Source organism: Nansenia antarctica (assembly GCF_963989245.1).
Source record: "Nansenia antarctica genome assembly, chromosome: 15".
Lineage (NCBI taxonomy): Eukaryota > Metazoa > Chordata > Actinopteri > Argentiniformes > Microstomatidae > Nansenia > Nansenia antarctica.
The window spans coordinates 23,765,200-23,782,410 of NC_137685.1; the positions used below are offsets into that span (position 1 = coordinate 23,765,200).

The 17,211-nt window shown below is 42.8% G+C and overlaps 2 protein-coding genes across 3 annotated transcripts in view; both read left to right on the forward strand.

The window, feature by feature from the left end:
- The first annotated feature begins 293 nt into the window (after positions 1-293).
- cox6c (cytochrome c oxidase subunit 6C) lies at positions 294-2,534 on the forward strand. Its single transcript, XM_080545897.1, has 4 exons — positions 294-356; positions 1,103-1,217; positions 1,607-1,738; positions 2,447-2,534. Exons 2-3 carry the CDS (start codon positions 1,113-1,115, stop codon positions 1,730-1,732), a joined length of 231 nt encoding a protein of 76 aa, XP_080402023.1. The 5' UTR covers positions 294-356; positions 1,103-1,112; the 3' UTR covers positions 1,733-1,738; positions 2,447-2,534.
- A 5,149-nt stretch (positions 2,535-7,683) lies between these two features.
- Positions 7,684-17,211, forward strand: part of LOC308170702 (serine/threonine-protein kinase 4-like) — a 37,577-nt gene continuing 28,049 nt past the window's right edge. For both annotated transcript variants that reach the window (XR_013937798.1, XM_080545532.1), the window contains exons 1-3: positions 7,684-8,077; positions 9,482-9,562; positions 10,611-10,739. Coding sequence is in view for 1 of the 2 variants with exons in the window: in XM_080545532.1 (XP_080401658.1) it covers positions 8,034-8,077; positions 9,482-9,562; positions 10,611-10,739 (254 nt within the window). In the remaining variant the exon portion in view is untranslated. The remainder of the gene's footprint in view (positions 8,078-9,481; positions 9,563-10,610; positions 10,740-17,211) is intronic.

Genomic DNA, 17,211 nt, shown 5'->3' on the forward strand with positions numbered 1-17,211 from the left:
ATAAGGCATAGTTAAACTACTATTAGTTTGAATGCCTCATCTTGTCCAAAATCATGTGGTTTCAATAATGTGCAATAGGCCTATACAAAGCACACATGATATCACTGCTCTGTACAGTCGAAAGCAACCACGGTAATAAGGTAAGACTTTTTCATGGTTTACGCAACAATGTAGTCAAAGTAATATCAGAAGTAATATCAGAATACGCCAAATGAAATGTGATAGGCACACTCCTCGGTGTCCTGGTTTGGCCCCTTTAAGATTGTCCCTCAACGGGACCTGTAGTCATTCTTCCGGTAGATCATCGAGTCAAGGCTGTGTGCTAGCATATCTGGTGAAGGTCGTGAGTTGTACTTGTAAGTATGAAGTCCATTGACAATGTTGACTCAACATGTTCTATTTGATACATTATAATGAAGATAACTGTACGTGGGTGATACGTTTGATACTCGCCTGTTGCCCGGTCAGATGTTATTTTAGGGTTACCTTACCGTAATGCTGCTTAGCGAGCTAGCCAATGTGTGTTAGCACGAAGCTGCGACATGTCCCCTGGTCAGAACCAGTCCAGTTTATTGACAGAATCAGGTGTATTTTCTGTATAAGTGATGTTGTTACGGCTCTTAGTGGTTTGTCCAGTAGAAGAGAGAACATTGGCTAGGTGTTAGTGCCCTCTCGCCTGGGTGTGGGTGCAGTGTGTTGACGTGTAGTGTAGCAGCTGTTTGTTAGCTTATATAGATGTCATATGAAGTTATTAGCTTATATAGATGTCATATGAAGTTATTGGCTTATATAGATGTCATATGTGAAGTTATTAGCTTATATAGATGTCATATGAAGGGGATTTGCGTGGAAACATTATTTCATGGACATGCCAATCCGTTTTAGAGATGGTTCAAACTAATAGCAAGCAAACTGACATCTTCATGGCTGGTGTCCTTTTGAAGGGGACGTCACACACATTGGCAATGTCTGACCTTAGACAGACATGTGTAGCTAGAAGTATTTGCCAATGCACCATTATAACAGCAAACTTCAAAGCATTATGACTCACTGAACGTACGACATTACTATGGATTTCTCACATTTCTTCTGCAATTTCTAGGTGTTCCATAATGTCTCTGGCAAAGCCCGTCATGCGAAACCTCCTGGGGAAGCGTCTGCGGTTCCACTTGCCCATCGCCTTCGCCCTCTCGTTGGTAGCTGCCGCAGCCTTCAAGGTTGGTTCAAGTCTGCTGCAAGACCACACCCGTAGCTGCTTATGTTCATGCATAGAGAACAGTAGATGCTGTAGTATGAATTTGTGAAATGTACTCTTATATTTATATAATATATACACTCTACCTATTTAGATTAGGACTCATGTTTCAGCCATGGGGTCACGCTCACCATGCATACTGTATATTCAATGGGGCAGTCAAACAGGTTTGAAATTGAGGAAGTTCTTAGTGTACATGTGGTGTTAAGTTGATGGTTGTGAAAGGACAATGGGTTAAATCCACCATGGAATTATTAGTCGTTGATTAAACAGAAAGTTAAGGGAACACGTATGATGATACTTCAACAGGAGGAAGCTCATCTTTCTAATAAGATATTGTTGTCTTCACAGTATGGTGTAACAGAGCCCAGGAAACAGGCCTATGCAGACTTCTACAAGTCGTACGATGCTGACAAGGAGTTCAGAGCAATGAGGGATGCTGGCATTTTTGAAAGTGTCAGGCCATCTGCTGAATAAACCGCTGTGAGTATTTCATCACCAGTGAGACATCTAGTTTACTCTTATCTCCATGGCCAGTAGTCAACTCGCCCTTGGGTAGGCATAATGCACAGGGTTTTGTCCCAAGCTGCTGAGTGTTGAAACACTTGTCTAATCATCAGCCTGGGCCCAGTTTCCCAATGCTTCGTAGCTAATAGGGTAACTTTCTCCCGACAACGCAGTCACAGGAGAGTTAACAACTGTAAGTGATGTTTGATCGTCAGTCCTCTACATAATCAAACACAATGTTGGCTGCGAAGATTTGTACAAAGAAACTGGGCCCCGGACAATTAATGGAATCTGGTTAACACTGCGTCTGGCTGATACAAAAGGCTGAGCACAAAGCAGCCCTCCAGGACAAGGAATGTCTTGTCCATTCCTCTGGAGATGTATATCAATATTCTCTTGATTTCCTTATCACAGATATAAAGTAATGTTACCTTTATCAATGTGTCCATATTTGGATTGAGCAAAGTCTGGTATCGCAAGACTACATGAAGTGAAATATATAATAATTAATTATTATTAATTATAAATATATAACTTTATAACTTTGAGTGTCCTGTGTGTGTCAGTTGGTAGAGCATGGGACTGGTACCATATACAATACAAAAAATAATGCTTTCACTGCTCAAGTTGCTATGGATGCGAGTGTCTCCTAAATGTCTTATATGATGTTCTTCTCTCTTTCAGCTGTCTCCCCGTTGTTCTTTCCTGGTCTGATGTTCTTTACTGATATGACCATTGCTTTTACGTTCTCATGAATAAACTATTCTCTCCATGTGTGCCTAATTGTATTGATTTATTTGTAATCGCCATAGTATCAAGGTTGATTTGTTCTCAGTATGGTGGAGAATTCTACATTCCCTGACATACAGCAATGGTGACAAGACAATATAAAGTAAAGTGCAGTGCTACAGCCAGGGGCACCATATGGGGGGGGTTCCAGAACACAAAGAAAAACAGGATAGAGAAAACAAAGGGCAACAGTATGTCACCCAATTTTTCATAACAGAAGGTAGGTGTAGTCTGAGTGGTGGTGGAAATTAACCTGTTAGCTTAGCTCAGGGCTTGACGCTTACCTTTTCCCCAGGTAGCACTGTGCTACCATGTTGAAAAATTTAGTAGCACACCAAGAATTTCAGTAGCACAATGAAAATTGCGCAATTTTCGTCAACAACGACAACAAATTATCATAATCATAACATATCAAAATGATCATAACCGGCTCTTGGCCGTAATAAAAATGGAGACTCACACAATGTAAAGGGGAAGTAAGAATCTTAATTTCAGTTGGCCCACGGTTCGGTATGAACCTCGGGTTTTGGGTCACGGTTCACGGTTCGTTTTGTTTGTTTGTTTCAAATGCTACTATTTATTTACAAACTGTTACTTTATTTTGCTTATACTTATGGAACTTTAACATTTAGACACATTCCAGAATATGACTGGTAAATTGTATAATATAAATATATATAAACAAAACACTTTCAAATGTAAAAAAATTACAGAAACACTTTCAAATGTGACGTGTTGTGGATTGGAACTACGGATCATAAACTTTCAAATGATGTGTCATACATTGAAATCCGAAAAAAGATGAAGTTAGAGTCATTTGAATGTTAGACATCAGGCACATATAGGGTTAACCTCTTTGTAATGAAACCGGAAGCAACCGCTGCTAGCAGCTAGCGGCTAACAAAACACAGCGCTACGAACTATGAGAGCTGTATCCCATATACCCATTATGCGCATTTTAAGCATATAGGACTCGCGTGAAGCATTTCTGCGACACGCGTTTCTGTTCACTGTTTTCATTCCCTCATCGCTTATACACATAGGTTTGACTGCGCATGACAGTAGTTCAGCAGTTAGTCGCACTGGTGCGATTGAATGTATTTCCAAGTCGCACAGAAATATATTAACTCGCAAATGCGACCAAAACAGTCGCACTGTCGAGCCCTGGCTTAGCTAATTAGTCCATAGGCTAACATTACTTTTGTTCCATTAGCGAGTAATGTAAGCAGTGAAATGTCAACGAAGCTTAGCTAGCTAATATCTTCACAGAAAATTCTTAATATTTCTCTCCTCATTCCACAGATGGAGCTTCAGGCTCAGCAGCCCTGACTCCCCATACCCCTAATGAACCAGTCTATTACCCCCCCATACCCCTAATGAACCAGTCTATTACCCCCCCCCATACCCCTAATGAACCAGTCTATTACCCCCCCCATACCCCTAATGAACCAGTCTATTACCCTCCCCCATACCCCTAATGAACCAGTCTATTACCCCCCCCCATACCCCTAATGAACCAGTCTATTACCCCCCCATACCCCTAATGAACCAGTCTATTACCCCCCCCATACCCCTAATGAACCAGTCTATTACCCCCCCCCATACCCCTAATGAACCAGTCTATTACCCTCCCCATACCCCTAATGAACCAGTCTATTACCCCCCCCATACCCCTAATGAACCAGTCTATTACCCCCTCCCCATACCCCTAATGAACCAGTCTATTACCCCCCCCATACCCCTAATGAACCAGTCTATTACCCTCCCCCATACCCCTAATGAACCAGTCTATTACCCCCCCCATACCCCTAATGAACCAGTCTATTACCCCCCCCATACCCCTAATGAACCAGTCTATTACCCCCCCCCATACCCCTAATGAACCAATCTATTACCCCCCCATACCCCTAATGAACCAGTCTATTACCCCCCCCATACCCCTAATGAACCAGTCTATTACCCTCCCCATACCCCTAATGAACCAGTCTATTACCCCCCCCATACCCCTAATGAACCAGTCTATTACCCTCCCCATACCCCTAATGAACCAGTCTATTACCCCCCCCATACCCCTAATGAACCAATCTATTACCCCCCCATACCCCTAATGAACCAGTCTATTACCCCCCCCCATACCCCTAATGAACCAGTCTATTACCCCCCCATACCCCTAATGAACCAATCTATTACCCTCCCCATACCCCTAATGAACCAGTCTATTACCCCCCCCATACCCCTAATGAACCAATCTATTACCCCCCCATACCCCTAATGAACCAGTCTATTACCCCCCCCCATACCCCTAATGAACCAGTCTATTACCCCCCCCATACCCCTAATGAACCAATCTATTACCCTCCCCATACCCCTAATGAACCAGTCTATTACCCCCCCCATACCCCTAATGAACCAGTCTATTACCCTCCCCATACCCCTAATGAACCAGTCTATTACCCTCCCCATACCCCTAATGAACCAGTCTATTACCCTCCCCATACCCCTAATGAACCAGTCTATTACCCCCCCCATACCCCTAATGAACCAATCCTACTACCAGCTGAAGAAGGAGTTGAGCAGCATTGTGTTGACATGTCAAAAGTTAATTGAAGTCAACAAGATGGTAGGATAACTGAAATGTGGCTGTGCACATCATGTGCACTCTACGGAGCCAGAGCCCTCTTCAAGTGACAGATTGTTCAGGGAGGGTGGAAGTGAAGGAAGAGGTGAGAAAGACGATGAGGATGGAGTAAATTAGTTGGGCAAAATAGTGTATGACGTAGATTTGGTTATGTAGTGCGGTCACACTGCATAGTATGTGAAATTTAGTATGAGAAATGCCCGATTGGTATACTAGATTCGCCAACATTTCTGAGTATGCGGCGTGAGGATACTTTTCATACTCAACTTCCCCAAAATGCATTGCGCGTCTCTTCAGTCTCGTCAAACTGTGTCATACAAACTCGTCATACAGCTGTTGTTTACATGGTCCGATAGCCTGAAGAGACCAAAAGCTGCAATAAACAACGTTTTTTGAACATTTGAGTGTGCGGATGCTGCTTTTTTACACTCTATTTGATTCTCTTCAGCAGTAGCACCTCGGCTAAGTGATCACGGATGAGTGGTGGCATTTTCAGTATTTGGGGAATTTATATGGTGAAATGCATTCTTAGACATGTCTACGTCGTCATGATTACAAAGATGTCACTTGAAATGCATACAATTCAACTTTATTCATGTTTTACTACACACACGTTCGCCTAGTCATTGATTGCCTGTAGCCCAGTCACGAATGGTCCCAGTATTGTAGCTTCAGATGTAACAAGTTGTTTTTTATTGTGCTTGCTGTAGCAAGCAGTACTATATGTTATTGCTCATATGTATTTATTTTAATCCTGTTCTTTTACCAACTGCTAAGACAACAATATAGTAAGCTAGTTACTTTAGCTAGATCTTCGTGTTTTGACTTTGCTCGTTCATTAAAAATGCCTTTCCACCAAAGAGCCGTGGAGCCGGTGAGACTGTCATATACCATATATATCTGCCATATATCATACCTCCACTATTGTTGGAACTTAAGTAGTGTCCAGTTGTGGAATTATATTTAGCGGTATCAATATTCAGAGTCTGGGGCAGTTCTTATGTGCTCTGCCCTGCTGGTTGCGTGATGCAGGACAGCTGTGAAAGGAGACAGACCAGGCAATGTTCAGGCTTCCGTTCAGACATACAGCGACCGGGTAAATTGCATGGAATTATAAGCCCCTTTCACACACACACGCCTTCCCAGTAGATTCCATGCAATTTCCTGGGTCGACGTATGTCTGAATGCGATTTGGTGGTCGAGACCATGTATAATTCCATGGAAAGTACCGTGTCGCAGTAAGTGTGAACGGAAGCCTGAACATTGCCCTGAGTATTGCCCTGGTCAGTCGCTTTCAGACGTACACCAACCCTGGAAATTGCATGGAATCTACTGGGAAGGCTTGTATGTGTGAAAGAGGCTGTCTCCTGAATGCAATTTGTAAGATGCAACTGCACAGCATTTTTGGTGAAGTGTGCACTGTTTTACGTATATATTTTGCACACTGCCTGTGACTGTTGCTGGTGGTGTGAGATCTTTCAGTAAGATAAAACTGATAAAAAAGTTTGTTTGACCGCTGACAGGTTGGCGCTTGTGGCTAGTGTGGGAGAGATTCAGAACTGCATTTCATGCTCCAAGCCAGGGCAGTACATCACCGTGGACGAACAGCTGTTCCCGACAAAAGCAAGGTGCTGGTTCACGCAGTACATGCCTAACAAGCCTTCATGCTTGAGCTGGCCCAGGAGCTGCGGGCAGAGTGGATGGCATCAGGCACCGCGAGTCTCTGTGCCTTTCGTCCACGCTGGCACAGAAGAGGAGAACAGGAGAATGACCTGGATGGTGAAGACAATGCAAACAAAACAAAACCTCCGCCAAGTGCAGCAAAGCAGTCTGCTGAATATCTGTTTCAAGTGCGGAAATGAATAAATTAATGAATTAACTATTAGCCTACAATATGATGTTGTGAATAAGAACACTTTAATTGTTACCTCAAGTTTCTTGGTGATATTCTCTCACACATTGTTGGAAAGACTAAATTAATAATTGATTAGGTGAAATTGTGCGCTTGCTTTCGTTACGTCCATTGTGTTGCAACATAGGCCGATCCAGGCAAACCGATTAGTGTTCTTAAATATACTTAAATTATAAAACAAGAGGACCAACACCATTTTATGACTTGAAACATTCACAATGCCTTTTTTGTAGGCTAGGATACTAGAAATGTCGTAGCCAGGCGCAGGGTAAATTTGACCCGTTGGTTAGGTATATGCAGCACCCTCTGGCGGTTCTAGGGAACATTGCCATATGGATTTAAGAAATATTAATTATTATATATAAATATAATATATATATTATAATCTGTAATAATATTTATTATAATAAATGCTAATAATAACAAAAATAGCCTTTTATACCTTTGAGCTGTAAGATGTGGCTGTGGGACTGTCATAAAACTGCGGGTTCTACAGATGGATGCACCTCGCAGCGCCCTCTGCTGGTTATGCCCACGCCAGTCTTTGTTCAATCTGTCTTCTGCCTTTCCGCGCCTAGCGTCGTTGTAGCGCTCTTCTCTTCCTGGTTTACACTGAATGTCAAGGCAAGACGACTGGTTACAAGCAAATAGTCGAACAAGTCCAAAGTTGCCAAAAACAGGAGGATGGAGCCTAGAATGAGGTTCCAGTAGCTGAAGGACTCGCTTACAGTTGTTAAACCTCGCGTAACAATGAACAACGAATGAAGGAAGTTCACTGAGGCTATAACAGGTTATCATTGCTGGCTAGCTGGCTAGCGCTGGGGACCAGATTCTGTTTTATAGAAGCTTGAAGAGTTGACCCGCTAGCTGGGGTCTGAGACTAGCACACTTAGCTAAGCAGCTAAGGAGAAGTCAACCACTAGTGAAGCACCATGGAGAGCCAGGAGGACAAAGTACAGATGAGGCACCCACGCAGGTAATGTAACATCATCTAGAACTCTACTGTCAACATAGCTAACTAGCTAGCGCGTTACTGTCATCCAGAACAAGCTACTGTATATTGAAATGGAACATTGTTTTGACAAGATATGTCAATGGGATTAGACCAGCCAGGTAGTTTAGATACTTGTCTAGTAGCTAGGGAATGGACCAATGCTGCTGCTCTTGACTCTCTTCCCAGATGCCTGTTGCTGCTTGTTAGTCCAGATACAGGTGAACGTGGTGGCTACCATCTCTACCATCTCTATCATCTCTACCATCTCTATCATCTCTATCATCTCCCATTACAATAAGAGGATTGCTCTGTTCTTTGAGAGATACAATCCAAATCCTGTATCCTATTTCTGAACTAATCCTAGATGTCACTGATCCTAATTCTCAACGGTAGACTAATGCCTCCACTGATGTCAACTTCATGTCGTCTGGTCTTATGGCTCCATTGATGTAAACATGATGTGGCATCAAGGACATTTTACACACCATGTACTCTCTGACATACAGTTTGGACTGAACTGGAGGAAAGAAACCCTCTGGAAATTACATAGACATTGCAAATAGCTTAATGAGTGCGACTGTACAATAAGTCTGTCTTTTGCTGAATTTAGTGTTATGACTATTGTAGTACATCGACATTCATGTGAAGGTGACTTTTTAGGCAAAGTATACATCAGTAGGTGTTAGTATACATCAGTAGGTGTTAGTCAGAACGATTCCAACACAACATTTAAAGCGGGCCACAGCAGTGCATTAGGCCGAGAAGTGTCGGGTCACCTTTGCCACAATGTTATCAGGAGCGCCCATTGGTGGCAGTGCCAGTCATTTCCTATGTTGGTTAATATGACCAACAATTTACTTGGAAATTCGAAGATGTGAAAGTCATTCCCAGGCTGTCTTTGCTCCTTCAGTGTAGCCTCACTAGCCAGTATCATTATGACACTTACATCTGAGGTATTTTGTTCTGCAGACAAAGCTTTCCTGTGTTTTGTTGTCAGTTTACAGTCTATAATAAGAACTGGAATAGGACAGATAAGCCTGCTGACAAATGACAAGTACAGTCATTTGATGTTCTTCATCTAATTATGTTGACAGACCTCTGTGTTTCTTTTGTCAAAATAGGAATCGTTACTCAAAGACTCTTGCTTTGCGTTTGATCTATTTTCATCGTCAGAGCTCCTGCTTTTAGTTTGGTACTCAAACTTTAGATGACCTTTTTTTTGAGAGATTTTCACTAACAATATTTTTATTTCACTGGTGATTCTTGGGTCCCACATTTAGTTGTTTTTGAAAGAGCTTAACTTCCCATGATCTCAAGACTTGGTATCCAAAATGAAGCCTCTATTCTCTCTTCCTCTCTCCTCTCTTTCTCTCTCTCCACCCACAGGCAGTTAAAGAAGCTGAGTGAGGACAGTCTGACCAAGCAGCCAGAGGAAGTCTTCGATGTGCTGGAGAAACTTGGCGAAGGGTGAGTGTCCTAGCACATGTTTCTGACAAGAGCATTCTGACAGCTACTTAAGGTGCCATGTGGTCCCTGGATGCTCTCTCTCTCTCTCTCTCTCTCTCTCTCTCTCTCTCTCTCTCTCTCTCTCTCTCTCTCTCTCTCTCTCTCTCTCTCTCTCTCTCTCTCTCTCTCTCTCTCTCTCTCTCTCTCTCTCTCTCTCTCTCTCTCTCTCTCTCTCTCTCTCTCACACACACTAGAGGAAGAGCTACAGTGAGGCTAGTGAAGTGCTACCCTCGGCCGCTCATCATAAATGCTACATGGTTCCTCATTTCCTGTTACTCAACTTCCTGCCCGGCAACCAGTGTGCTGTAGTAGCATGATGTCTTAGATCTCCCCGTAGGATCAGTGAGTGTGAGTACGTTGAGGGAGTCACACATCAGTGTTTCCTATACATAGACAAGACACAGTTTAATCTGTCCCGCCATAACGTTTCATAACGAATGTAAAGTATTTTTAGCACATTGTTCAGCCCTGCCCGCGCTGTTGCGCAAAGTGTTCTAGCAGGTTTGTGAAAAGGTTTGCAGCGCCCTCACCCCCTCCCTCCCTCCCTCCCTCCCCCACCGTCGACAATTTTAATCCAGACTTTTTATTTTTTGAAATATGTGGTCCACCTGCCACAGTCTCACAAAACCCTGTGGGAAACACTGCACACATGAGTCACAACAGGCTCCTTATTGATATTGAACAGCACTGTAAGGGAAGTTCACACTTCACACACGTCACTTCCTATGTAACAAAAATAAAATAAAAAAGTCCGGTACACTGGTATTTTTGGACACGGTTTGGACTGGTTTTATGTGTAATTATATTGTAATGTGTCATGACTGCTCAGCATTTTCATCGTGAAGTATATAGATCCCGTTTTCAATAACTTGAACTCAACTCAGCTAACTCTTAACTGGAACGTTTACGTTGAGTATGTTTATTGTACATTGCCCCTGTCAAATAGAATTGTTTTGATTTAAATTCTTCTTTGTTTGCCTTGATGTTTCTCCGCGTGTGTGGTGTGCAGGTCCTATGGCAGCGTGTTCAAGGCACACTACAAGGAGACAGGGGAGATTGTGGCCATCAAGCAGGTCCCTGTTGAGTCAGACCTGCAGGAGATCATCAAGGAGATCTCCATTATGCAGCAATGTAACAGGTGAAACTCCTCCTCTGTCCTATGTCATTTTACTAAAGGGTGAGTAACTATTCTTGAAAACATAGAGCAGAGCTGGGTATTAGGGCTGCAAGATTTGGGGAAAATATCTAATTGCGAATTCTTTGGACAGATATCGCTTTTGCGCAATAATTTGTTTTTATGCGACCTAACGGACGTTTATTGTAAAGTGCGGCCATATCTCCAGCTAGGAAGGTCGTATCAACGTGCAGTTTGTTTGTAGGTGTTCAGGGGCCTTAGGAGAACAACTTGGCTCCCGTCTCTAGCACCCCCACAGCCCGAGCTATGAGTGAAAGAACTTACATGAAACTTCTGTTGGGTTGCTTTAAAGTTAAGCTTCAGTTTAGGATTCACCATGTATAGATTTAAAACATGTGATGGAGCATTACTAACCTGACTCGATGGTTTGTTTCACACAACCATCTAGGAACGCTCCATTGGAAGCTGTTTGGGAAAGGGCAGGCACTTTCAAAAATACTTGAAAGGTGATTGGATGAGAACTTAAAAGATATGAAGTGGAACAACATATTTATTCATGTTTTTAACAGCTGCCATTTTGTTCCTCTCAACAAGTCTTAGACACAACTTTCAAGTCATTGACTACGTTTACATGCACACCATATTCCGATTAAGGTCAATATTCTGGTTAATGTAATATTCTGAATACGGTGTTTATATGCGCTGTAGCAACTGGAATATTCCGTTTACATGTTAATTGGCAAAAGAACCTCTGGCCACATGGAACCACGTATTCAGGTACACTGGGAATGCGCGTACTGGTAGACCCAGAAAATTGTTCAAATATAACAATACCAGTACCACGGTGACACAGTACCGTAAAATAATAGAAATTCCTTCATCTTCATTCATTCGGTAGTATTGTCAACTCCCGATCTCTCCTCTCCACTTTCATTATGTCTGCATCCAAGATATGGCATGTATATGTTATTCATCTGTGTAAATGTAGGTCGCATAAAAAGAGCATAATAAACTTTATGATAATTGTTTTAGTGCCTCTTGCTAATATGTTTCTAAGACGATAAATAATATCACAACACTGGTTTATCAAGTGTATTGTGATATGCTAACAATCTAATAATATGCTAATATTATGCTATGCTAATGCTAATAATAATAATATCTTAGATTTATATAGCGCCTTTCTCAGACCCAAGGACACTTAACAGATTTCATAGACAGACAGAACAGAAAAACAAAGCAAAGAAACAAAGACAACGAGAGTGACAAAACTAGACTAGGGGCCAAAGGCCTGAGAGAACAGGTGGGTTTTGAGGGCTGATTTAAAAGTGTCCAGGGTAGGGGCATTGCGAATCGCTACAAAACACAGGATTCCCTGCGAATCGAGCATGCGCAGACGTAATTGAATATTCCGAAAAGGGTCATTTTCCGATTAAGGTGTATACATGTCACAATATTCCGTTTCAAACAGGCCAATGCCAGGGTTCTTATTCAAACAGGCCAATGCCAGGGTTCTTATTCAAACAGGCCAATGCCAGGGTTCTTATTCAAACAGGCAAATGCCAGGGTTCTTATTCAAACAGGCAAATGCCAGGGTTCTTATTCAAACAGGCAAATGCCAGGGTTCTTATTCAAACAGGCAAATGCCAGGGTTCTTATTCAAACAGGCCAATGCCAGGGTTCTTATTCAAACAGGCAGATGCCAGGGTTCTTATTCAAACAGGCAGATGCCAGGGTTCTTATTCTGAATATTCTCCAATCGCAATATGGCCTTAATCGGGTTCTGTACCGGTTCACACATTCACGCCTTCGTGAGCCTTTTCAGACGACAGAGACCCTAACCCTAACCCTTCGTGAGCCTTTTCAGACGACAGAGACCCTAACCCTAACCCTTCGTGAGCCTTTTCAGACGACAGAGACCCTAACCCTAACCCTTCGTGAGCCTTTTCAGACGACAGAGACCCTAACCCTAACCCTTCGTGAGCCTTTTCAGACGACAGGTCGTCCACAACACCTGCTTTTGTTGCACATCTGTCGTCATAAACCCGAAATACTTCCCTACAACAGAAGTGCTGCTTTTCTTCGGGGCTAAATTGTCCAACGTTACTCCTGGCTCTGCTGAAGCCATTTAACACACTGTGAATGTTGCTAGCTACTGAAACGTCTTCACAGATTCACTCATGGGTGTTTCACATGCAGTGTTGTCGTTGGGCGTATGCGTAGCTACCGTGGGCCACTTCTTGATTGGTGAACAATGGCTGGTACATGTGGAGCACAGCACTTCTGATTGGTGTGAATGACTGACACACAAGAAAATACATTGAATCCGACGTGCTGTATCCCAAATCGCAGGCTTCAAATCTACATCTCATCTCATCCAAGTCACATGATGCCCGAGCTAACATCTTCCTGTCTGCTAAACTCTGCTGCAGTTGAAATAAAACGTCTTAAAAAGGTCTTAAGATGGAAGTAGAAACATAAGAATAGTAGTAAGTAAGAAGTAATAAAATAGAATAACATAGAAGTTATTTCTATGTTGCGATAACTTCTCAACAGGATTTTACAGGGTTCGTTCAAACTATCGTAATTCTTGAACTATAATGTGCAATCGTAAATCCAACAGTTTCTGAAAGCAGAGAAGTTGCAATCTCTAACCATTTAGGGTTATTACGGTAGTTCACCAAAAAAACAAATGCATTGACCTCAAAGCGTCATAGGAGCTGTAGAGTGATTTGAAGAGAAGCGGTATTTTAGCGGTGTTTTATACTTTAGTGAGTTTCTGTACATATACTGTATGTTGTGATTGTGAAATGTCACGAAAACCATCTAGGGTAACCAATCCACCTAAAAGTTTCATTGAGGACGACGATGTAAGTTACAAAGGACTGATTTCTTCTTCTGAACCAGGGTATGGAGGTTAGTTCTAGCAAATTTATCTGATAGAACATCGACATGCTAGAAACACATAACTACACATAATTAGATGATCATACAGCCCCAAACACAAACACGTCCCAAAACAAAAGTATTTACAAAAGCCTTACCAGTAGCCTATGGCAAACGAGAATAGTGAATCCAATCCACAAATTCTAAGTATTTAGTGATCGTTAAACTGTTGTTTATTATATTGAGTGGGTACTTTACAACTTCAAGTTTCGTGTTATGAAAAAAAACAAGTCGGCGAGTGGTTTAGTTCTAGGCTGCGTTCGTAAATTCGCTCTGGAAATCTGACCAGCAGTCATGGAATGCCTCTCGTCCAAATTACTTGGTCCCTTTATGACGTTGAGCCCAGTGTGCCCTCCGGCGCTCTCAGAGCGAATTTACGAACGCAGCCCTAGACTGTCTCGCGTCCCCCTTTACCTCGCTTCTACAACATCAGGATCAGACACAGGGCGAGACTTTCAAAATAAAACATTTGAATGGCTTCTGTGTGCTTTAGACTTGCGTAGAATCGATTTTATTTTTATTTAAAAAGTCAGACCGGAAAATGTATTATTGTTGCCAGACCCACTGTGTGGGAATACGACGCGTGCGGATGAGAGACAACATATACAACAAAACTTGCACACTTATTGCTCGTGTGACATTGGCTAAGCTGCGCCCAAAACCCAGATATTTGGCCACGTGAAATGATAAGACAAGAGGCCACGATACGATAATCGCCGTAGGAGGCGATTCGACTGTAGGCATGTGAAGTTAGAATGTCTTCAAACTTGCAGTGGTAGCAACGGTGTGTGTGTTTTAGTAAATATCGCGTGTGTGTGTGTGTGTGTGTGTGTGTGTGTGTGTGGCCCTCCTGTGAGAGGTGTGTGTGTACCTGTGAGAGGTGTGTGTGTGTGTGTGTGTGTCTGCCATATCTCAGTATGTAGGCTATGCAGTGTAAGTGAGTTTAAGTAAGTGTGTGAGTTTATTCTGTTATTTATGCTATTATATCTAGTATTGTGTTGAGAAGCAATGGAAATGAATTAAGAAATGTATAAAGTAGGCTAACTTACATTATCATTGTTCTATATGCAACAGAACAGATCACCCAGCATTGCTAATGAAAATAATCAATGAATGTGAGTCTAATACCAATACTTGCTCAATAGGTCTTAAAATCTGTTAAAAGTGGTCTTATAGCCCCGCGGTGGCGTAGCGGTCTAAGCACTAGCCACTAGTGCAAGCTGCCCACCGGGGACTGGGATCGAATCCCGGTCTCGCCAGACCCGGATATGGCCGAGGCACACAGGGCATATTGAGCGGCCGCTCCAGAGGGCGGTATAGGACTATTTCCGGACAAGGATCCGTCGCGCAACAGCGCCCCCGGGGTGCCGGAATAACGGTGCTGGGCTCGAGGAGCCAGTCAGCTAGTCTGCCTGGCGATCTCCTCTGGGGCTGCCGGCCACGGGGTCGTGCGGCGGATCCTACGCAATAGGCAGGGGATAATTGGATGCTAGGTTGGGTTCAATTGGATACCAAATTGGGTGAAAAAGGGATAAAATCTGAAAAACAAATAAAACAAATAAAATAAAAAAAGTGGTCTTATAAAGGTCTTAAATGTAACTTGTTAAATGTAACCTGCAGGAACGTAAGAACAGGTTGCTTACATTAATTATGCGGGTGTTAAGGTCAGGGCCATCGCTACTTACACGCGCATCATTGTTAGACCACTGTTAATGCTAGAGCTAACCATCTACGGGCCCAAAAAAAGTGTCACCTTTTTGGACCATCACCAGTTTGCACCCCTGACAATTACTATGAAGTTAAAAGTAGAGATAAATAGATTCACTTGATTGTATTTGTGTACTGTAGCAGATTCAGGCACAGAGGGAGGTCGACACAGGGGAACGGGTTTAGGCAGTTCGTTTATTTAAGCGCACAGCTCAGGAAACGCCCTTGGCGCGCTGGACAGTTACTTTTATCCAAAATAATAATAATAATGGTACTCGGCAGTGTTTCCTCCAGGATTTTTCACATTAGTGGCGGAGCGAAACATTTTTCGCGTGCATGCGCATAAAACGCGCATTGGCGCTCAAAACAAAGACGTAGTTTCACCAAAAACTAGAGGGTGGCAACAATTATAATTTCTTAAATAGCGGTTAAGTCATTAAAGCCGAGCAGGTGATTTTATTTAGAAGGTTATCAAATACCAATATATCCTACAGCTGCAGCGGAACATGCGGAACGCGCATTACACACACACACACAGAAAGATCAATACGAAGTAGGCCTACATGAGAGTACACGCACAAAACCGGCTAACGTTACTCATTAACTGTTTACACAAGTAAAATCACAGTGTGAGAGTCAGATGGAGCATTCGGTAAACAACAACAGCAAGGTAATGCTATCAGTTGAGTTAAAGAAAACCAACTCTTACCTTTGAGGACACCAACATGAGCCCTGCTTACCCGTACCTCCGCCGTTCTGTTCGTGGTGATTTTAGAGGCAATAGATTATTTTTGCCCCGCTCTTATTGCTATGAATAGTTCGAAGCTAGGTGCTTGCACGTTAGGTGCGAGAATGCTAGGTTAACCCATTAGCGGGAACATTATTTGTTTCACAAAATAGGCTGATTTAATTGACCATGAACATCAGAGACATACATTACGAATGTTCATTTAAAATACTCTATACTGAGCACTGGTATACAGGGGTGCAAAAAGGTGACACTTTTTTTTGGGCCTGAAAACGAAGAAAATTATCAATGCGCAGCTAACCTTAGAGGAGAGCATTTTTGATGGGGGGGGGGGGGATATCGCTAGTGCTAACGGTGGTCTAACAATGATGACCTTAACACCTGCATAATTACTTCGAAAACAGTTTACTGTGACTGTGTTATCCACGCTGTCTGGAATTGTACCTAGCTGCCTGAAGCTAAAATGTATTATTATTTCAATAGCAGCGGAGTTTAGCAGACAGGAAGATTAGTTACCTCGCGCATCATGTGACTTGGATCCCCCCCCATTATAAATATTTTTTGCAGATCTACGACGGGCGACGGGCTAAAAGAGAAATCCAAATGTCCCGCTAAATTCGGACCAATCACAAAACAATTTTGAAAGCGCGTCGTGCGCCTGTTGAGAGCGATTCAGTCTTGATTGCAGTGCGAACATAAACGACGAGGTTAATTGCAACATTGTAACATATTGTAAATAACTACGCCCTAAATCGTAACGAAATGTTGGTCTGGAAGCGGCCTAAATCTAGCTTCAATCTGCTTTTTTTCTGTTCTCCGGTCATAATAACTCGCTGCCTTTCTGCGCAGCCTGAATCAAAGTGGACTGTCTGAATCAATTAGTGGCGGAGGAAATTCATTCGTGGCGGCCTGCATATAGAGGAAACACTTCTCGGTGACAGAGTGCGGGTTGCCGTCCTGCCGACCACGTCCGGCTGTCTCCCCTTTCGGGATCTGCTTTCACTCTGCCTCTCTCACTCCCCGTCACTGTCTCGAGGGAACAAACACACACAGGTTAAAAAGACCATCTGGATA